At 42.2% G+C, this 23,649-nt stretch overlaps 1 protein-coding gene across 1 annotated transcript; it reads right to left on the reverse strand.

The window, feature by feature from the left end:
* Positions 1–2,686: 2,686 nt before the first annotated feature.
* Positions 2,687–20,879, reverse strand: rspo1 (R-spondin 1). Its single transcript, XM_072461331.1, has 5 exons — positions 20,622–20,879; positions 18,256–18,450; positions 16,595–16,738; positions 15,596–15,814; positions 2,687–3,655 (listed from the first exon to the last, which is right to left on the reverse strand). Exons 1-5 carry the CDS (start codon positions 20,710–20,712, stop codon positions 3,396–3,398), a joined length of 909 nt encoding a protein of 302 aa, XP_072317432.1. The 5' UTR covers positions 20,713–20,879; the 3' UTR covers positions 2,687–3,395.
* Positions 20,880–23,649: the final 2,770 nt, after the last annotated feature.

Raw genomic sequence — 23,649 nt, forward strand, 5'->3', positions numbered from 1 at the left:
TTTTGCCCTTAGGCCAGACCTGGGCATTTGTGGCCCCAGGGGCAAAATGTGGCCCTCGGCATGTTTTAATTTAACAATAAGATTTTAGTTTCTATTTTTTAACCGTCTGTAACATCTGTCTGCACTTGTATCCTTAATGAAGATGACATGAAATTAATTAAATATTAGATTCAATAGCCTATATTTGACAGAAGTTATTTTTATTTGATATTATATATATATATATATATATATATATATATATATATATATATATATATATATATATATATATATATATATATATATATATATATACTTGCCTGGATCCAATTATGGCCCTCGGAGGAAAATAATTGCCCACTCCTGGTCTAGAACATAGATCTGCCAACACTTTGATCACGTCTCTTCTACTGCCACCACATACTGTAGTACTGACCTATGGAAAAGTTGTACATATACTGTAGTACTGACCTATGGAAAAGTTGTACATATACTGTAGTACTGACCTATGGAAAAGTTGTACATATACTGTAGTACTGACCTATGGAAAAGTTGTACATATACTGTAGTACTGACCTATGGAAAAGTTGTACATATACTGTAGTACTGACCTATGGAAAAGTTGTACATATACTGTAGTACTGACCTATGGAAAAGTTGTACATATACTGTAGTACTGACCTATGGAAAAGTTGTACATATACTGTAGTACTGACCTATGGAAAAGTTGTACATATACTGTAGTACTGACCTATGGAAAAGTTGTACATATACTGTAGTACTGACCTATGGAAAAGTTGTACATATACTGGCTTTGTAGTTTTGGCCAAGAAGGAGCGTCTGAGGACAGGGGATGCTGGGACATTGCCAAGTCCCTATGGACATTGTTTAATCTGGTTTTCACTGTCGCCCTCCAAGACAACAGCTGTTGTGATTTTTGGGTGTTTATAAAGATAAATTGAATTGAATACTGTAGTACTGGCCTATGGAAAAGTTATACACATACTGTAGTACTGGCCTATGGAAAAGTTATACACATACTGTAGTACTGGCCTATGGAAAAGTTATACACATGAAATTGGACAGTCAATAAGTGGTAGTTTTATAAACTTCATCCAACTTTATTTAGGCGCTGTACATGTTGATAGTATTAATGATACTTAATTTGAGTAACACTGTGTGACACATTAGGTTGTAGTTTCAGCGAGTAATGCAATGTGTAACTGAACCAAAGAGTATGCTATTGTATTGTATTGTGTTGTGTTGTATTGTGTTGTATTGTATTGTATTGTATTGTATTGTATTGTATTGCATTGTATTGTATATGGAGTGCAACACCCATGGAAACATAATATAGCAAACAAAACTGAAGTCTGGCTAACGTAGACATTTTCCTGACACCTGTGAATGTGGAATAGAAAACCTGGTGTAGCTGTACATATGTTCTGTGCCTTGGAAACATGATTACAGAGCAGCTGATGATAAATAAGAGTGCGTTATACAATCCCAGGGCCTCTCAGTCGACCAGGCCTGTATTAAACCTCATGTGCAAATGTTAACACACATCTGCACGCTCCACCCAAACCTTGGTTTCATTCAGAAGTGTTTTGAAAGTGGAGCAACAGCCAGACTTTTGGAGACCACAAGACACATGCAGGCGGTCTCACATGAACTCTGATGCTTTATCATTGAGATTGTTCGATTACAATGTATTTGATTTGCATCCATTTTTATTTATTCTACGTAGGGGTGCAAGACACTCACAAAAAATAATATCTTGCTATTTTTGCATCATATACTATAATATTTATACAATATTTTCACAATGCATCAGTAATGTGCTCAAATGTGACTGTAAATGTCTTGGTTGAGGTTGAAATATTGCACAAAACGTGATTGGAGCGTAAAATGAACCACAAAAGTGCAGAAATATCACTTTTTATACTTGTTCTTGTCTCTTTTTGTGCTAATATTTCATAGTTTTAATTACAGATAATATAATCGATGTTCTGACAACTGCGGTGTTATGCATCTCCCACCTCTATGCAATATTATCTACTGTACATTGTCCATCTGTTTTGCTCTCCATTGGTCAGAGCTCTAAATGTGTAACAAAATAACTACCAGTTGTGTGTCACTTCTCTGCAATTCAGTTTGCCTTTACCCAATAGATGCACAAAGAAACTGGGAAAGATAAACGGCAGTCCAGGTGTTCCTGACAACTGCCTCTGCATTCTGGCTCCACATGAAAAATCAGATAAGGATTATGTTGCTTACTTTCATACAATGTTTGATCAACTTGGAATTATCTTTGGCAAAATTCTTCTTGTAAATCAATGTATGCATGTTTGTTTTGTTTAAACCCTTCATTTTCCTGTACAATATGAAGCTGCAGTCACACACACTGCAGATATCTGGTTTCTGATGAAAATGTACATCAAAGACATAAACTGAGGAGCAGTGGTGGAAGAAGTACTGTTACAGATACAGGAACGAAACATCACTCAAGTAAAAGTATGAAAAAACCCTACTTAAGTCAAAGTTTTAAGTGCCTGTTTACACATTTTGGATCTGGATTTGAATTTTTTTTAAAGTGCTGATTTTTGTTGAATCTCGTTTGTATTTGTACATTTTGGTTTGCTCAAGCCGTCTAATACCATCTCAAAAAGTAAAGAAAATCACTTTTTTAAAATCCTGTTTAAAAAATGTAATGAAGTAGACAGTACAGATACCTGCTCTCAAATGTAGTTGCTAAAAAGTTGCTAATTTAAAGTACAGATAGCTTTTGCTTTTGTACTTTGTTACTTTCCACCACTGCGGAGGAGGATACAAACTGTCCCTCTTTTGCTTCTCCTATAGATTTTACATCTTCGTCCCTTCACATATAGACACACATAATAGACCATCTGTCAATATACAATCACAAATATATTCCAGTGCCTTTCTCTTCGTCATCTCCTAATAGTCCATATAGATATAGAGACATAATGAGTCCTATAGATTGTGTTGATATCATGGACAGCGGTTTGAGCAAATCCATTTTCCAACAAAACAAAACAAAATGAGAACCAGACTGGAACCAAATCCCCCAGACCAGCGGAGAGAGAGTCCTCCTCAGCGTGATCCGATCAGAGTTTAGTGACTGCGTTTGTGAAGCCCGACCACACGGACGCGACGGCTCACGGTAGAAACGAGGATCAACTTGTCTCCGGAGTCACCAGAGTCTGTTCCAAATATGAACGAATAACTCCATTGTGTTGCATCTTCAGTAACGCGTAGCAGCATGAAGTCAGTGGTCCGGGAAACGACAGCTGTCAGTCTGCGTGTGTGTGTGTGTGTGTAAGTGTGTAAGTGTGTGTGCGTGCGCTGGGGGGACAGTCCTCAAAGCCCCAGCGGTCAGCAGCGATGCGTGGTTAGTTGATGAAGCTGGTTGTGAGGCTCGGAGAAGTGGTCGTCCTGATGTGTCCTTTCTGCCTCCTCCTTCCTCCTCCTCCTCCTCCTCCTCCTCCTCCTCCTCCTGCTCCTCCTCCTCCTCCTCCTGCTCCTCCTCCTCCTCCTCCTCCTGCTCCTCCTCCTCCTCCTCCTCCTGCTCCTCCTCCTGCTCGGCTTCTCCCATGGGTGCCTTCTCGCTCCCTCCGGTTAGCGTTAGCTCTCACTCCTTTGTTCTTTCCGGCTGGAAACAACAAAATGTGAAAAATATGGGTTAATGTTTTTGTATTGAACTAAAAATACGGTTGTGGTCGAATAAGGATTGTTGGAGATTGTTGGAGAATATATGATTTGTGGTTTAGAAGAATATGGAGCAGACTGTTTCTAAATGGGATCAGTTTTGCACGAGTTAGAGGGATTTTTGATGTTGTTTTTTTAGTTTATTAATATACACAGACATTGCATGAGAGATACAAGACTTAAAACATAAGAGTTTATATATAGTAATTACTTTAGAAATTCAAATCAAGAGACAGGAAGAAAATAATATCATTGCCGTTGATAAAATTTTATGATCTAATGAACATTTCTGATTTGATGAGATGGAAGAAGGACTGAGATTTGAATCCCAAATCTGTCCGATCTGAGATTTGAAAATGACTATGAATAAAATGTTTGTCTTGTAGAACTAAAAGGTTTGTTAAAAGGGCTAAAAGTTGAGTGTTTTGGGGTTTTCATAACATGTATTTTAGGGGTAAAATAGTATGTGTTGTAAATTTAAGACAAAATTAGGTTTGACACAAAAATAACAACTTTTTCAAATGTACAATATAGTTCAAAACTTAATTTGCAAGAAATAAAAAAGCAGAACTAAACACTTATCAGTCATAGATAGCTCAAACGTTATTGTACTACAAAAAACAACAAAAAATATATCTACAAATGTACACATGATAAATATTGAGCCGAAAAATATTGCTCCAGCTATTATTTATTGAATGATACCTTATTATTGCCACTAGAAATATAGTTTTACTTCTATTTTATCAATGTTCCCTACTTCTAACTTTAAATCGCAGAATAGCTCCTCACTGTTTGATGAGGTCTTGTTACAACCACACAAAGCTTTGTCCTGTCAGGTGTCTGCGGTTTAGAGACTATCGTGTTTACAATATAGAGGAGCTGAAACAGTAGATGTTGTTTGTTATGAAGCAGAGTTTGGATCCAGGAAAAAGAGCGCGTGGGGGCCAAGCGCTGGACAGTGTTCCCATCGCAGACGACAACTGCAGAGTCTATGGCGCCACCACCTTCGTCTACCGCCCAGCAGCGCGGCACAGAGCCCTGTTTACTTCCGCGGTTTGCTCTAGGATTCTTTGGTACTTTGCGCAAAGCAACATGAACAAGAACATGAGCTAAAGTCTTGCTGAGAACCAATGCGCGAGCAGTGAAAATCATTATTTGATGAACAGAACTAACCGTAGTCCAACAAAGCCAATTCAAAAACATTTATTTAACTTAGGCCAAGGTACACCACAAATGTTTTGTTCACAAGTAAACAGTGATGCTCTGAGCAACGCAGTAGAGCCTAAAGAGGAAACAACTGTGACCTGCAGCAATTTAACAACTAGTTAAGCCCATTATTTGTTATATATCGTGTCTTCCGCCTGAGACAGAATGCATGTGGACATTTCAGACGATCTGCGTTAAGACTCATATGCATTTGGCCGGAGGGCTGAGCACAAAGAAAATAAAAATATGAAGCTTTAGATCCTGAACATTCTTGCTCCATCTGCTAATGGTAAAACACTGCAGCCACGTGAAATATACACTCAGTTCAACATGTGGAGTATGGTGATGGTAAATACAGTGAGTCACTCAGATGGATGCATTTTACACAGTTTTGACAGAGCCTAGAACCTTGAACTACCGGCAAGCTTGTTACCTTTATTTTAGGTCTGTGGCACAATGCAATGTGACGTTACATAGGTAGAATTACTTTGAAGTAAAATGTACTTCCTATGATGACTTGGGCCAATTTAGCTGGAACCATGAGGGTCAACAAAAATGGGTCTGGGCCATAGTTGAAGCCCCCATGGCCTTAACAATGCTCTGTAGTCTGTTGCATCCAGCTAAAGGTGCACTCTGTAACTTTCTCCATGGGGGCTAAGCTGCAGGTCAGATCTGTGGAGAGTCCATCCTGCCCGTAGAACAAATACTTTTTGTTTTAAGTTATTTTTGAGCCGTATAAACACACATAATTCAATAATTGCTTTATAGATACCTTTAATGCCACAATGAGGGACACTCCTGGCAAAGCAATAACATCCATGTAGAAGACGGTGGCCCATGAAATGATTGATCAAATTGAATAAAATACAATAGTTAAAATAAACAAGAATGTTCTTCAATGGCCTGAGTAAATGAAGCTTTGAAGCCACTGTTTAGTGCGAGAACATTAATTATGGCGGAGCACACCACTAATGAAGCCCAGAGCAGGGATCCTTCAGTTTATGACAACCCTGATTGAACCTCCACTCCGTCCAAGCTAAACAATAGCTGCCTGACAAACGCACTCGCACATCCAGAAAAGTCTGTTTTCGCGTGAGACTCTTTGAGGAGCTTCAGGAAAAAGGGGAGAGGAAAAATTTGCGGCCAAATCAACACAAAGCGTGAGATCTGCAGGCCACTAAATCATTAATGTTATACAAGGTCTGCCCCGTGTTTTACATAGCCAGCCTGCCAGCCGACTCCCACATGTGAGTCCACAGCTGTGCGCGCGGCATGCACTTTCGAACATCACACATGACAACAGACAAAATGAATTCCTGTGCATTTTGGCAGCCGTTCCCAGCTCTGTATATATCTGCATCCATAATGGGGGAGAGGCATGTCTTCTTTACTTCAGCAGCGTATATTTAACACACTGGTATGACTTTTCAGACGACACCTCGCCTTACATGTGATTACACTTTTAAATTCAAGGCTAGAGCCGGAGTGTAAGCATCGGACTGGGTAATGTAGGCTTCAGTTCACGGGCTGTCACGACCTGCACCGTCCTACACCTACAGACATGAGCACGTGGAATCGTGTTGGACTGTTATTCACGGAGCAGTAAGTTTATGCAGCACTGTATAAAGCACTCGGAACTGAGTCGAGTTTTGGTCATGTTAAATACTACATTTGGAGTTCATTATGACACTAGCAGTTGACTAAATTAATATTGTACAACTAAAGACGCTCCTGGACTGAAATGAGGCGTGGCATTAACAAAAGTTCACAAATCTTTTTGATCTGACCATTTTTGACCCCAAAAATTGTGCATTTATTTGTGAAAAAGCAGAATAAGTGAACTGTTCATTCCCAAATCTCCATCTACCACCTTTCTCCTGTTGTGCATATAAACCATTTACAATCTCTGGAAAATCATTTGCAACTAATACTAATAATTTCGGTCGACTAAGACGTACGCCATCGACCGATTAATGGACTAAACGACAAAAGGCTTAAGGCCACTCTAATGTGAGAAATATCCATATCATATCGTTCATGATGTATATTGATTTGAAATTGAAATATCCTTAAACAAGTTAGTACAAATTATATAGATGACACCGTCTTGCATCAATTATGTCGTCAATGATATAGTTATAGCAAATATTTCCTTTTACAACGTGGGTGAAGTGTCTTGCCTAAGGACACAATGACATTTTAAGCCATGTCGCTCTTCCCTACCTGTTTCACCGCGCTTTAGTTTACTTTTTAACATCGTGTTGGTCAATGTATCTCACAAAAGTAAACGCAAACATGGCAGATTTTAAATATTGGTGTCCGATTCTGAGCTTTATAGAGCTTCATTTTTTCTCTATTGATTAATCATGATTTTTTTATTCAGTTTTACTTTTTCATACAGATTAAATGATTTTTTCACTCTTAATCCAAAGACTGAATACGGTTTAAAACAACATAATGTTACTGACGGATTGGCTTAGACCTCATTGATGATTTGAAATGAAATATACCTGTCAATCTCCAATAAGTTAATTGAAATGCTGAGTCCCACTACCTTGTCCTCTGCAGTAGAACAGACACTGAACACCTCGTCAACATTCAGAACATCCAACATTGACCGGGCAAAAAATAACCACAATCAAGAAGGCCAACGAAATAATCCATACCTTGAACCGACACCTTAACGTGGTAGAGGGGTTTGAGCGCCCGAATGATCCCGGGAGCTATGTTGTCGGGGGCTTCAAGCCCCTGGTAGGGTCTCCCAAGGCAAACAGGTCCTAGGTGACGGGTCAGACAAAGCAAAGATCGGTTCAGAAGCCCCCTATGATGAGTAAAAGAACAAGGCCGTTTACGTCGCCCGGATCGGCGTCACCGGGGCCCCATCCTGGAGCCAGGCCTGGGATGGGTGCTCGATGGCGAGCGCCTGGTGGCCGGGTCTTACCCCACGGGGCCGGGCACAGCCCGAAGGAGCGACGTGGGGCCGCCCTCCCGTGGGCCCACCACCCGCAGGAGGATCCATAAGGGGCCGGTGCAGAGAGACCTGGGCGGCAATCGACGGCAGGGGCCTCGGCGACCAGATCTCCAGACACAGAGACTAACTCTGGGGACATGGAATGTCACCTCGCTGGGGGGGAAAGAGCCTGAGCTTGTGCGGGAGGTTGAGCGATACCGACTAGATATAGTCGGCCTCACCTCCACGCACAGTTTGGGCTCTGGAACCCATCTCCTCGAGAGGGGCTGGACGCTCCACTTCTCTGGTGTTGCCCGCGGGGAGAGGCGGCGGGTTGGTGTGGGCTTGCTTATAGCCCCTCAGCTCAGCCGCCACGTGTTGGAGTTTACCCCAGTGAACGAGAGGGTCGCGTCCCTCCGCCTTCGGGTGGGGGACAGGTCTCTCACTGTTGTAGCGGCCTACGGGCCGAACAGCAGTGCAGAGTACCGGGCCTTCTTGGAGTCCTTGGGAGGGGTACTGGACAGTGCACCGACCGGGGACTCCGTTGTTCTACTGGGGGACTTCAACGCCCACGTGGGCAATGACAGTGACACCTGGGGAGGGGTGATCGGGAAGAACGGCTTCCCCGATCTGAACCCGAGCGGTGTTCAGTTATTGGACTTCTGTGCTAGCCACGGTTTGTCCATAACGAACACCATGTTCAAGCACAAGGGTGTTCATCAGTGCACATGGCACCAGGACACCCTAGGCCGGAGGTCAATGATCGACTTTTTGTCGTGTCATCTGACCTCCGGCCGCGTGTCTTGGACACTCGGGTGAAGAGAGGGGCAGAGTTGTCAACCGATCGCATTGTGAGGGTCTGTTGGGAACGTCTTGTGGAGCCCTCTGTCAGTAGGGTATTCAACTCGCACCTCCGGGAGAGCTTCTCCCATGTCCCTGGGGAGGTTGGGGACATTGAGTCCGAGTGGACCATGTTCTCCGCCTCCATTGTTGATGCAGCTGCTCGGAGCTGTGGTCGCAAGGTCTCCGGTGCCTGTTGTGGCGGCAACCCCCGAACCCGGTGGTGGACACCGGAAGTAAGGGATGCCGTCAGACTGAAGAAGGAGGCCTATCAGGCAACTCTGGCTTGTGGGTCTCCGGAGGTCATCGACAGGTATCGGCAGGACAAGCGAGCCGCGGCTCGTGCTGTCGCAGAGGCAAAAACCCGGGCCTGGGAGGAGTTCGGGGAGGCCATGGAGGAGGACTATCGGTCGGCACCAAAGAAATTCTGGCAAACCGTCCGGCGCCTCAGGAGGGGGAAACAGTGCCTCACCAACACCGTTTACGGTGCGGGTGGAGGCCTGCTGACCTCGACTGGGGATGTCGTCGGACGGTGGAAGGAATACTTTGAGGATCTCCTTAATCCCTCAGTCACGTCTTCCGAAGAGGAAGTAGAGACCGGGGACTCGGAGGCTGGCTCATCCAACACCCAAGCTGAAGTCACTGAGGTTGTTTGCAAACTCCTCGGTGGCAGGGCTCCGGGGGTGGATGAGATCCGCCCTGAGTACCTAAAGTATCTGGATGTTGTAGGTCTTGGTTGACACGTCTCTGCAACATTGCGTGGCGGTCGGGGACCGTGCCTCTGGACTGGCAGACCGGGGTGGTGGTCCCTCTGTTCAAGAAGGGGGACCGGAGGGTGTGTTCCAACTACAGAGGGATCACACTCCTCAGCCTCCCAGGTAATGTCTATTCCAAGGTACTGGAGAGGAGAATCCGACCGATAGTCGAACCTCGGATTCAGGAGGAGCAGAGTGGTTTTCGTCCCGGTCGTGGAACACTGGACCAGCTCTATACCCTCCATCGGGTGCTCGAGGGTTCATGGGAGTTTGCCCAACCAGTTCACATGTGCTTTGTGGATCTGGAGAAGGCTTTCGACCGTGTCCCTCGGGGTGTCCTTTGGGGGGTGCTCCGGGAGTACGGGGTCCGGGGCCCTTTGCTCAGGGCTGTCCGGTCCCTGTATGACCGGAGCAGGAGCTGTGTTCGCATTGCCGGCAGTAAGTCAGACCTGTTCCCAGTGCATGTTGGACTCCGCCAGGGCTGCTCTTTGTCACCGGTTCTGTTCATAATTTTGATGGACAGAATTTCTAGGCGCAGTCAGGGGTCGGAGGGTGTCCGGTTTGGGGACTACAGGATTCCATCTCTGCTGTTTGCAGACGATGTTGTCCTGATGGCTCCATCAAACCCGGACCTGCAACATGCACTGGGACGGTTTGCAGCCGAGTGTGAAGCGGCTGGGATGAGAATCAGCACCTCCAAATCCGAGGCCATGGTTCTCGACCGGAAAAAGGTGGCTTGCCCTCTTCAGGTGGGTGGGGTGTCCTTGCCCCAAGTGGAGGAGTTCAAGTATCTCGGGGTCTTGTTCACGAGTGAGGGAAGGATGGAGCGTGAGATCGACAGGCGGATCGGTGCAGCGGCTGCAGTGATGCAGTCGCTGCATCGGACCGTTGAGGTAAAGAGGGAGCTGAGCCGAAAGACAAAGCTCTCTATTTACCGGTCGGTCTACGTTCATACCCTCACCTATGGTCATGAGCTTTGGGTAGTGACCGAAAGAACAAGATTGCGGATACAAGCGGTCGAAATGAGTTTCCTCCGCCGTGTGGCTGGGCGTTCCCTTAGAGATAAGGTGAGGAGCTCGGCCACACGGGGGGAGCTCGGAGTAGAGCCGCTGCTCCTCCACGTCGAGAGGAGCCAGCTGAGGTGGCTCGGGCATCTGTTCCGGATGCCTCCTGGGCGCCTCCCTCGGGAGGTGTTTCAGGCATGTCCCACCGGGAAGAGGCCCCGGAAGAGGCTCTCGGCTGGCCTGGGAACGCCTCGGGATCCCCCCGGAGGAGTTAGAGGAAGTGTCTGGGGAGAAGGAAGTCTGGGAGTCCCTGCTCAGACTGCTGCCCCCGCGACCCGTCCCCGGATAAGCGGCAGAAAATGGATGGATGGATGGATGGATGGATGCAGTGAAACATTGTTGACCGTTAACTCAAAAAACTAGTTTCATTCCCAGAACCTGGAGAGAGCAAGATACATCGACTAAGATCCAGGAACGGGGACTTGTACGTACAGAAAGACTGGATTCTCCTCTACACCGCTCTTACGTGTCATTTTTAGACGTTACAATAAAAAAAAGAGTGTCACAACCTTGACATGATTTACAAGAGTTAAATAAAACCAGCCAATCCAATTTTATGTGTTCTCTACTTCTGAGCATAAATGGTACAAATAAATCACATTGCATATTAGTGATTCTGTGGCACCCTTCAGCTAATAAAGAGTGGACCATTTCCAGGCCCAGAGTTTATTGGTCGGAGCGTTGCACAAGGCCAAGAACGCCTAACAAGCGTGAGCTAAAGTGGATAATGACCTGTAGTGTGGAAGATAAGGGCCCAGTCAGTCACACATGTACCGGCCCCAAACCTCACGCTGCAAGGGCCCTCACAACAACTGTATGTTTTATATTTATATTCAGTCAAAGTCTAACACCTTGTTTTATGCATGTCTTTTATGTTATCATCGTTTAAACTTTACTATTATAATTTGATGTTTTATGTTGCACAATATCACTGAAGCACATTCCTAGTTTGTAGTTGTGTTCACTGACAATAAAAGTTTGTTTGTTTTTTCTGATTCTGTTCAAAGTGTTTTGTTACTTTGATTTTGTTTTATTTCTATTCAGGAAAAGTTATAAAATACATAGGGGCAGACTGGATATAATGTTCCAAAGTGAGCCTGTTTTGTCTACCACTGGGGCGATAGCGACAGTGTAAGCTAGGGGTGTCAAACATGCGGCCCGTGGGCCACATCCGGCCCCCCAGAATTTTTAATCCATCCCGCCAAACATATTAACAGGACAGCTGTGCTTATGGGTCCCATGCATGGGACAGTGGACTTTTTCTTTATTTATATCCATTTTGTCCACCATTATATAAAAAGGGAACTCTCAAGATGCTTAATATATTGTACATACAAATAAATCTGTAACCCTCTTATTTACAGGCAAATCAATCATTCTGGGAAGCATCAGGGTCAGTTTGTACTCCAAACCCACAAATAAAAAAATACCCTAAAATAAAATAATTATTAAGGACTTTTATATGGATTCCACCTGGACATGTTGGCTTTGTTACTAATCCCTAAAACTCAGTTTGTGCTCAGAAATGTCAAAACCGAAGTTGTATGTCCATGTTCCTGTTCCTGCTGCTCATGCACAAAAATGCACTCAGTGTTTCACCTGCAGCAGATCTGTGCATCAGTGTCCACATAGAAATAGTACTTGGCTATATTAAGCTATTTATTGCTTGTAGTTTTTATAGTTTTATTTTAACATTATATTCGGCCCGCGACCTAGCCTGAGCATCGAAATTTGGCCTGTGACAAAAAATGAGTTTGACTTCCCTGGAGGAAGGCATTATTATTATCATTATGACTATTCATTTTAAATGCCATGTTAAAAAGCCACAGACTCCAGCACACTGTTGGTGATGGTGACAGACAGATGGAGATGGTGGAGAGTACTATTGCTACAGGTGACGAGGGCAAGGACATATACGGCCTGATTTTGCTATAGACAAAATGTTTTTGGCATGTATTTTGGCCCTCTGTAGTTTAGATGTGAGTCCCAGAGCACTTCAAAGTTGTTGTCAAATTCCATTTCTGACCAGAATAGGTGACTGGGATGTTTGGTTGTACCGGTAGTGAAAGTTATCATTATCCTCAGTCTTTTCCTTAACAGTATTTCTGTAGACAAGCAGATCGTTTGTACAAAGAAAACACAGGTTAGAGCTCATTTATTTGGCCCTCACAATATCATTACCAGTGTTGGGTAGCGTTACTTTTAAAAGTAACTCGTTAAGCCCTGGAAAACTAACACATTACGTTACTGCGCTACTTCATTATAAAAGTAACCCGTTAGAGTACTCTTGCGTTACCAATAATCAACATTACTGTATAACCTATATCGTTTGCCAACAATCCCTATGCATTGCTGAACAAAGTAACATTGTCATTAAAATATCAAATAAACAAGCAAAGTAAATGTATTTGACAGAGCTTAATTTATCTTTTATGTTTACAGATTATCAGAATACAAAGCCATACAATAAGCACGTGTAGGCCTGTCCTCAAGCAATAAAAAACATCACTATAACAAAATTAGTGGATTGACAAGAGCACAGAGGCACAACAACAGAGTGCGCTTGTTTTAGCACTGTAGTCTATTTTAATCAAACTCACCACTTGCTGTTACCCTACATTTACTCCTCAGCTACAAAATATTGCGTATAACAAAGGAGAAGGAGTTTTTCAAAATGTCCATCTAAAAGTTTATTTACCACAAGAGTCACTAGTTACACAATTTGCATGCTCACAACATGCCAAGAGTTTGCTGCTGTGGCTCTCTCTCTACTCTGCGGCTGTGAGACAAACCTGCATAACCAAAACTAACGCTTTACTCATTTGAAAAAGTACTAGACTATATGGGTGCACAAAATGAACGCTTTAAGTTCCTCGTTACTCTAAAAAAGTACTTTGCAGACCGGTACTCTAACACGTCACAAGCTAACGCGTTACCCCCAACTCTGATCATCACAAAAGTCAGAAAAGCACTGATATATTATGAGTCAATGAGACCCATGTCATAATTGTTATGGCTTTGCCGTAGCGATGACCAAATCCTCCCATGTTATTCAAATGGGGAAATCGCCAGAACATGTTTACACTTTAGACTTTCACAAACTTCTCCCAGGGCGTTAGCCCTATTAACCTGAAATTTGGTGAGACTCATCTTCAGGGGTGGACCATCAAAGGTTATCCACATTTTTATTCAAGAGTCACGGTGTCTGTGCGGCAAAGCCGCACATTTTGCCAAGAATTCAAAATAAAATTGCTTTTTGAATGGTAAAACAAAGGGAAGAAGATGTGACAGCGTCACAGATTCAGCAGTAGGTGTAATAAAAGGACAATTGGGGCGCGTTAGCGCCCCCTCCTCTTGCGACGTGGCGAGGGCCGATCATTGCCGCTTGCGGCTATATTTTAGTTTTATTTTTGTTACTTTATTTTTTTTTAACACCAGGTGACAGGGAGTGTACAATATTTCCGATTTTTTTTAAAATATATATTTTTTGGTTGGAGAGAGAGAAGGGAAAGTGAATATGAAGGGATAAAGAATGTGAGAGGAGAAAGAGACTTTCTGCATTTTAAAGGAAAACGTATTATCCTTTGAACCACCAGGCTTGTCATATTAAACTTACTACTTGTCTGGTATTGATTCTAGATGTTTGACCGACCTGCTGAGTGAGTTTCTCTAAAATACAAATAGAAAGTTGTTTTGGAGACTCTGGCTTCTGGAACTCTCCCCAGCTCACATATCAGGAACAGTCCAAGCATTTGATAGGGATGCCAAAATTGACTCGTGTGTCAAATTTCATATAATTTCGCAAAACTAAATTTAACCTCCATATAAAATCTGTAGGGGGCGCTGTGGTGCCAAATTAATTTATTTCACATCAAGTAGGTTTAGGGCAAAGAGTTTAACAACTGATTCTAATTTGACGCAATTCGGACTTTATCTGCGCAAACGGCAAAAATGTTAAATTTGGGAGATTTCTGAAATTCTAGCTACAGTTTGCGGCTTCGCCGCACAGAGACCGTGACAGGGTATCAATGTAATTTGAATAACTTTTGATGTCCCACTCCTCAGTAGCATTTTCACCAAATTTCAGCTTTTTAGGGCCAACGCCCTGGGAGGAGTACGACGTTTGGAAAAACTCCCTAGTCATGCTTAGCCATTTTTTGAAGCAATATGGCCGACATTTGGTTGGGCGGACGGCGTTGTCGTAATAATATTTTTTACTTCTCTTGTCACCATCTACCTCTGCGCCAAATTTCATGATTCTACGATCAGATTTTTTTGGGGTCACTTCCTATCTCTCAATGCATTTTTGGTACATTTGGGGGCGCTGACGCGCCAATTTTGTTTTATTTTACAAAAGGGATACAGCCAGAATGTAGAGAGGCACGATTTTTAGAGGTGTGCAAATTTTTGTGACTTTTCGTCAATGTTCACTGGGTGAAAAATAGGGGGGTTGGTCCCGAGAAGAAAGAAGAAGAAGAAGAATATTCTGATGCGAAAACGATGTTTCCCATTTTTCAAATATCATAAACTATACATTTTCGGAAAGCGCTCGCGCTTTCCTACCTCATGGTGTGGGTCCCTGGTCACTGACGGGTACTTTCGTTAATTTTGAGTGGGCTCCGCCCACTTTGTGTTTTTGGCCCTCTATACAGTAATAGTGTTCAATCTTTGCATTACATGCTTATGTGCACGGAACATGCAAGAGATGAGGAACGTATTCGTGAGCTACTTAGCGCAAATGAGTGCTTTATATGGGGTCATCATCCCAAAGTTAAGTGCTCGTTTAGTGCGCACTTTTGCACGGGCTTCGCCCGTTTATAACGGTAATGTTCCATTTTCCTACTACTAAATAGTATGCACGGGGCGTGCATGAGTGGAGGAGTGCGTTAGTGAGTGTTTGGAAGTGGGCGAGTGCCTCGCGCTCGCTTTCGCAGCCGTGCTTCGCACGGCCTTACTGGACTAATAGGCCTCTCGCCAGCTTGTGGCGCTTGGGCCTAATAAAGTGTTTCTTCAGCTCCTTTTCTACAAAATTATAAAGCACATAAAGTGTAAAGCTAGTGTTGTACCTCTGACACAGGGCGTCTTGACGACCACACACTTCCTCTTCTCGGTGAGGGTTGTGCATGCAGGAGCAGGGACAGGTAAGGGGCCAGTGCTGGGGGCCGTGCCCAATGGCCCTCGGAGTCTGGTCTGGGAGCCCTTCTTAAAGCCACACGTTTTGTTTTTTTTTGTACACGTGCTCCACTGACTCCACTCTGACAGCTCGCAGTCTGCAACACGAGGATCTGAGACACAAGAACAAACCACTCTGTCTCATGTTGTTTGTTGAAACACAATACAATGAAAACCGTATGTAATCTGTCAACTGTTGATGTGGTAATGATGCATAACTTCATAAAACAATGTATTTTGTCCTAAACCCTCAACAGAAAGGAAAGGGGGGGTGCACTGCCACGTAGATGATTTGTGGAGAATGTTATAAATACCAGTCTGTTGTTTTGTTTACAAAGCTAACTTCAGTTTGTTCTCCTAAGGCATCTTGGTTGTAGTTATACAGATGAAACATTTGGAACGAATCATCACTAAAGCCAAAAAGACAATCTATTTCTTTTGATATAATAATGATGTTATTCAAGACTTTGATCAAGTCCATCGAGCTCTGCCATATATGTCACATTAGAGCTAATAGTTCAATTACGGAAACATATTATGCATTGTTTGTATTGGTCTAAAAATTGGTCTAAAAATTCCCACGTCAAGAATTGAGATAGAAGCAGAGGGAATTACAAAGGCAAGATAAACAAAGCTTGCTTGCCCTTGACATTTGATGTCAGAAATGAGTTTTTGTGAGGCTCAGATGGGAGAGATCTTTTTAACAGGATTCATCAATAAAGCGTGAATGAAGCTTCATACAACTCGAGGTATGTTTTTGTTTGAGGGAACAATGTTATAACATGCTCAATGCCTGTTAGGTTAGGGTTAGGGTTAGGGTAACCCTAACCCTGAAGTTAACTCTCCTGACTGAAGTGTAAGTTAAGTTGTGCTGAAGTGTATGGGTGACTCACCAGTGCACTCCATGGTGGCGTTGGCTGGCTGCTGGCCTGGGGGGCAGCTCACGTAGCACCGCCCACTGTGTGAATACAAGCCCTCCTTACATTTTGTGCAAAAATTGCGATTGAAGCATGTTTCACAATTGTCTACTTTACACTCTGCAAGACACAGGGAGACACAAGTAAAGAATTAAATCAAGCCATGAGTCATGGTCATTAATTCTGCTCCTCTCTTTGCTTCTATTTTAAAAAGGCTAATGGGTCTCCAGGGAGAAGACAACATGAGTTTTATGTCCTCACAGATTTATTACAAATGAAACACTCGCACTGCAGGCCCGAGTTCACTCAGTGCTGCCAGACAACACATTTGAATGAAATCAGAATCCAGAAACACAAGGTCTACAGGTGAACTGGTCTCTATTTTACACATATTATAAGCTAGTCCTGTGTTATGTCAGTGTTAGTCATAGTTTACTGGCAATAGTTTACTGCTGATCAAGATCTCAATTGCTCCTGACACACTGGGAAATTCTTTTGATAAGCATTTCAAGATGATTTCTTTTCAGCCTAAAATATGATTGTTTTTGCATTAGACTATTTAGACTAAAGCGTTGCAATCACTGTCAACGAATCAATGCGCTTAGTAATTGTAAACTCCAATTGTCTTACCATATCAAAACAAGTATTACATTATAGGCTTCAGTCCTGTCCAAGCAGCTTTCCCTACGCTTCACACTCACTCTGCCGTCAAACGCCTTTCTTCACTTTCACATAATTATGACTTAGTGGAGGATAAAAAGCAGACTCCCACGCTCGTCCAAGATTCATCATTTTTTACATCTGGACCAAAACACTGGACCTTTAAGTTCTCTTTTTCATATCTATATTCATCTCATTCTTGTTTACTGAATAATGGCACGGTGCAGCTGTCTTCAGAGTCAGGCCAGGAGTGATCTAAGAGCTGCATCTGATCCCCACTTTCTCTCCTGCTGCACACAATGACTATATAGAGCCCAGACAGCTAAATATGACAGAGCTGAACCTATAAAGTAAGACAAATGATGCTAACAAGACTTTGGGAGAATGATTGGGTAATAATAATAATAGTTAGTTGCTATTGCTTTTCTGCAAGTCTTTCATCAAATCTGTAAATACTACTATAAGTCATCTTGGTGATTCAAAATTTGATAAATATTTGGAAAAATTTGCCCACTCACATTACCAGAATTCCCCATAGTGCACTCGACCGCATACAATGTGAGAATATGAGCGAAAACAAACAGTGCCATGACAAGGAGCTGGCACAAAGTGTGATGATGGAGCAGGCGGTTTCTCCAAAACTAACCAAGGGCATTAAAGCTGTTTGGGTTGGGGTTTAGCTGTGATCCTGTTTTTTTCTTTGAACACAAGAGGAAACAGAACTTGGTAATCCTTATTGGCTCTGAGTGTGAGGCTGGTGCCATTATAAACCACCACAGAAGTACCACAAGAGTACCACATTACTAAAGGAGTTTCCTGAGAGAGTCATGAAAACAACAAGTGGTTTTCCATCTATTAAGTAGATGATCTGAAACAGAACTGCAAATTCACATAATATAGTACAAAAAAAGGAAACCAGGTGCAACAGAAGGTGAACTCCATCATAGAATCCAACTGAAGCACACAGCGGGACTCACGCGTGCACCTGTTGTTGCCCTCTGGGTTCCTCATGCCGAAGTATCCGGCGGGACAGGAAGCCAGGCACACCCCGATCTGCCGGATGTCATTACGCTCCAGGAAGATGAAGAGCTTAGGGTTACACTTGACACAGCCGTTATATTCGGAGCAGCGATCACAGCCTTTGGGACAGGACGGGGGCCCCTCTGTACTGACTGGACAAACACAACAACAAAATACATTCAAGTGAAGGAAACCACAGGCTATAATATCGACACTAAAACACGGGCTAATCTGACCACAGCCATTTCTGTTTGGGGAAGCACTATGTGTTTACCAGAAAGTCCTCTGGAGATGTTTAGCAGATTTTCAGTGGGAGAAATCCCTATAATTGTTGCTGACAGCCATGCCAGAGTCACAAAACAGACACACAAAAACAATAGCGGATCAGCAGAGAGAGCTCGTAAAATTGCACACACAGAAGGAAAGTGGATTGTGGTTGTATCAGATGGAGATAAAACATCATAAATCTACTTTTGGGGATTCAAAGAAAACATTAAAATATCCATTTAGATAGCAACTGAAATAATGTGCACAAGTCGCAAATTAGCATCAGTTGAGGGGGAAAGTTTATCATTTTTCATCCAGGAATATACATTGAGTCATCATCCATCTCTTTAGGCATTCATTGGCCTGGTATGTGAGAATAAAATGGCCCTTTCTGAGCACAGACCCAGTTCCTCCAGCTCGGTTCACTCACACACTCCTGTGGCTAGCCCTGTATTGTATTGTAAAACTCCAAATCTCTGGGGCTGAGCTTGGCATTGACCTTGTGTGTAAAGGAAGAATTATTTCAAAGATAAAACTAACAGCAGCAGCAGAGAGGCTTGATCTCTGCAGCTGCACCAAGTCCAAATATGCTTCCAACAATACTCGAAACGCAGCGCAAATGAAAGTGCCAGTGAGTGGAGCGGCGCAGACACAAGAAGAGCCATGGATTTGAGGGAAAATCCATCACAATCCCTGTAGAAAGAAGCTTAAGGTCAATATCAGTTCTGACAGAAGATGAAGTGTTCTGCCCCACGCACAAAGAATGTCGTTAAACACAATTACAACTATTCAAATATAAACCAGGTGGATGTATTTAAATTTAGATTGATGTATTCCAAGTGCCTATCAATCAACATACTCTAAACATGTTACAAGTATGTTACTTCCAATCTGAAGCAACTCGCAGGTCCGGTTAAGAAACATTACTGCAATACCTGTTTTCAGTTACTCTTTCATTTGGCAATATTCTGAATTAAGTTACTCTCCTAAAATCAAAGGAATACATGGCAGTACATCCTTAGTACATTTAGGCTTTATCAGGTATTTATCACTATACTAAGTGATAAATACATGCATGACAAATGATGCACCAAACATAAAGCTGTTTTTACTTTTATGTTTATTAGACCACATGAATTTGAGTGTTTATCAGAATTAAAAAAAATATTATTTTCAATTATTTAAAATTACATATCAGTCGGGTCCTGAAGTGTAGTAAAATCTAGACTCCTCCCATGCAATGCTATGGAGGGGGGGAATTGATTTATTATTTATGTCTAGAGTAGGAGTGACTTAAGATGATTAACTTATGATTTCTTATAATAATACTGTGACTTTAACCTACAATTTGTTGTTCTTTCTTAAAAGTTATAGCCATGAATAGAACTGAATTTATGATTGTGTTTTTTTGTACTAAGTGGAAAGGAAGCTGTTAAAATAAAAAAAAAGCGTTTGAATTATGTTCTTAATGTAGATCAGGTTGGGATTCAGTAAGTTTTCTTCTTCCCATTCGTTTTTCAAGAAGAGAAGAAGAAAGCTAAATTGTGAATTTAGGCATTTAGTGTTTTGGATACATGCATATTTACTTTCTTCTTATATTTACTGACTAACTTGAAATAAATAAGTAAGATGGAATAGATGGAATATAAATTAAACGAAATTATTGTAGGGAAAAATACATACATTTGAACACCAATATCTGACTGGTATTTGTTGAGACTAAAATAATATAAATAATTTCAAAATAATAAAACATATGCCTAGAGGTGGGATATGGATCAAGATTGCAGTATACCTTAGCCATAAAAATATCTTGCTTGCTGTTTTATCATTTATAGTAAAAATGCCACACACAAAAAATAAGTACACAATGATATTTCGATGATCAAACCTAAATGAAAAAGTTTAAGGACATGTTTAAACACATTTCTGCTCTGACTGAAGCACAATATAACAGAAAGTGGCATGATGTTCTTATACTGTCTTCAATATCCTCTTCTCGTCTCAGTATCACATGAATCAGTGAACGGTGTTTTGAGAATAGCGCCGTACTCACCTCTTCTCTGGCGTCTGACTTTGGAGAGCCTGTCGCTGTGACCCATGGAGCTGAGGAAGACCATCGCCAGCGCCACCAGTCCTAGCTGCATAGTCGCTCCAGCGGGCGATCAGCTGACAGGGCTGTGCGGCTCTGGGCTCGACCTCTTCCTCTGTCGGCCTGGATCTGTCTCACTGTCAGCGGGATGCAGCGCTGCTTACATGTCCAAACAAGCCCCGCGGCACACTGAACCTTGGCACTAGAGTGAGCGGAGGAGAGCTGAGGGAGAGAGAGGGAGAGAGTGGAGAGTTATCTGTAACGCTGTTTGTTTGAGCTCATAGGGAGGTTCATAATGACACTGCACAAAGTTGGAAAGAAATAAGTGCACCTTTTCTTCGGTTGAAAATGTCATTCACGTGACCCTTTTGAAATCAATGTGGCAGCAGTGCAATATTTCTTTGGCACTAGTTAAAAAAGTAGTTTACTAATTTAATGACTTCTACTGACATACTTCTTCTTAGCCTTAAAGCTGGGGTTGGTTGCCAGATTTTTGTGAAACTGTGAAAGGAGGAGGTATGTATTTACATCTATCAAACTCGTCCCTAGTGCACATGCATTATTTTTAGGTGAGTGCACAGCTTTTTCAGACGGTACTGTGAAGCTGGGATGGACCACCCGAGCGCAGCCAATCAGAGCCCTGCTTTCGGCTCTTACTTCCTGGTTGACAAGAAATAAAATGCTGTATTATTAGCTAGAGTCAGCTCACAGTGGTCTAATTTTTGTCATAGATCTGCTTTTACTCTTTGGGGGAAAACATAAAAGCAACCTAAAGAATAATAGGTCTACGACGATTCTGACTCTTTAAAGTTGACTGAAAATATGAAGTCAGGAGTAGTTGGTAGGGCTGTATAATTTGAGAAGAATATCATGTCGCGATGTTGTGAGTATTGTGATAGTGATTACCGTAGATTTGTGATTTATGTGATTTATGTTATGATTCACAAACATCTAAACAACAGGGACAGCAGTTCTTATGCAGTCTTTGGGATTTTCTAACTGCATCCAATCAAATTTGGATTCTGTTTACTTTAGAAATAGATTTCCCGAATCATAATCATTCAAATTCTATGAACAAATTAGTAAATGTACAGTCTCCAAAATGCTGTAAATTAAACAAAGATGTGTTACAGATAACTGCGTCAGTCTTTGTGTTTAAACCTGACTTTTCCTTTAAAAGTTCAGCTGACACAGGCTCGTCCTGTCGGGAAGCGCTACACAGTGAGTTTATTTACTTTTCACACATAATGAGTGAAGATGTCAGTGACACCTTGGAGCCTCCGTCATATTTATAAGACAGAGCCAGCAGAGCGGAGCAGAGCGACCAGCGTTTCAGCACCTGTTTGTCGGTGAGCAGAGTGATGAGAGCGGTACAGTCTAGTCCAGCTCTGAGTAAGTGCTGAGCAGAGCCAGGGCCTCTTTCACAACAGAACACTCCCACCAGGCCCAGCAGCCCACCTCTGCCCCACGCAATCTGCTCTGCACTGGACCTCTTACATACATTTGAAAATGCTGAAAAGCTGTGTTGAAACATAGTCTAGAGAGGTTTAAAGGCTGTAGCACATGTGTCTGTGCCTCACTGTTAATTCCCAGCTTCATCAGTTTGGTGAATGTCTCTCCCCACTCCTCAGTTTTTCACAGCTGCCCTGCCCAATGAAGCTAATGGGTCAACACAAACACACACACGGAGGAACTGTCAAATCCATCGTCAAAGAAACTCATAATTTTAGTAATATTGTGGGGACAAAATAATCTCAATCATAAAGTCTAAGTTTGGGTCAGTTGTTATAGCGATTGGTTGGAATGGCTCAGGGGGAAAAAAGGGCACAAAAGAGCATGATCTATGTACAACAATATAATTTACACCCATCAAATGCTGTAACAATGATGACAATTCTGTTGTATCAATATTTACGTTAAGAATAAGACTCAATTTGTGTTACAGCGACAAAAGCCTAAAGCTCATAGAGTAACATGCAGTCTACGGTTGTTCCTGTCACAAGACTAGACGAGAGTTGGATGGGGAAGGGAACCGGGCATACCAATCTGCTATACGCAATGCTTTAAAATATATATATACTTCTATAAAATTTAATCAAAAAGAATAGAATTGCCATAGTCAATAAAAGCTTCTGGTTTGAAGTATTGGTTTGGACTTTTGGGTAAATCAACTGTACTATTCTTTTGTGTTCAATGACAATGATCTAAAGTCTGTCTTGTTTATGGCAAATGGCCCAGTCCTACTTTCACCTCATCTGTTTTAAATGTTTAATTTTTTGACTTAACTACATGATTTGTCTTTCAAGCAATAATAAAAACAGAGCTTGGATAACTTGTAATTAACTATTCCATAATGTTTCCATCTAATGGCTTGAGACAAATGTACCCCTGCTGCCAGTTTACACAAGCCTGTTAAATGGAGTGAGCCAGAGTGGGCCAAGAATGAGATTAGTGAATTGATGATGTTGAAAGAAAACACAAATAAGACATCAAGTGAAAAACAAAGCAATGCCCAGGACCACTTTGCGGCCAGTGTGAGTCATACTGCTCAAGTTGTTTGTCATTTCAGCAAAGAATGTGTTTTAGTTTCATTGTTACTGTGTTTGGCACATTCTTGGTTTTAAAGTTAAGTTATATCACAATTTCACACTTCAGTTTAGTCTGATTTTAAGTGTTGTATGAGGTTTAAATGTGCTACTGCCTGTATTATAAATGTTATTGATTTCATTTTCGAGAACAGTTTGCCTGGCCTCTTACAAAAGCTGTATAGTCTGGAATGCTTTCTGTACAATTTCTAATGGGCAGGTTTGACTGGTGGATTAACCAATCAGAGAAACGCACGGTTTGTGCGGGGGAAAAACATCCAGTTTAAGAGTAAAGAAGAATTAACACAGAAAATCAAGATGCAGAGCAGATTTCTGCCAAATCAATGAGCAAAGCCCTAAACTGTCTATCTGAGGTGATATTCCTATTTCCTAGGAGATGTTCCTTA

This window comes from Eucyclogobius newberryi, unplaced genomic scaffold (assembly GCF_026437365.1).
Source record: "Eucyclogobius newberryi isolate DKJ021-1_F unplaced genomic scaffold, fEucNew1.0.hap1 SCAF_3, whole genome shotgun sequence".
NCBI classification, from domain to species: Eukaryota; Metazoa; Chordata; class Actinopteri; order Gobiiformes; family Gobiidae; genus Eucyclogobius; species Eucyclogobius newberryi.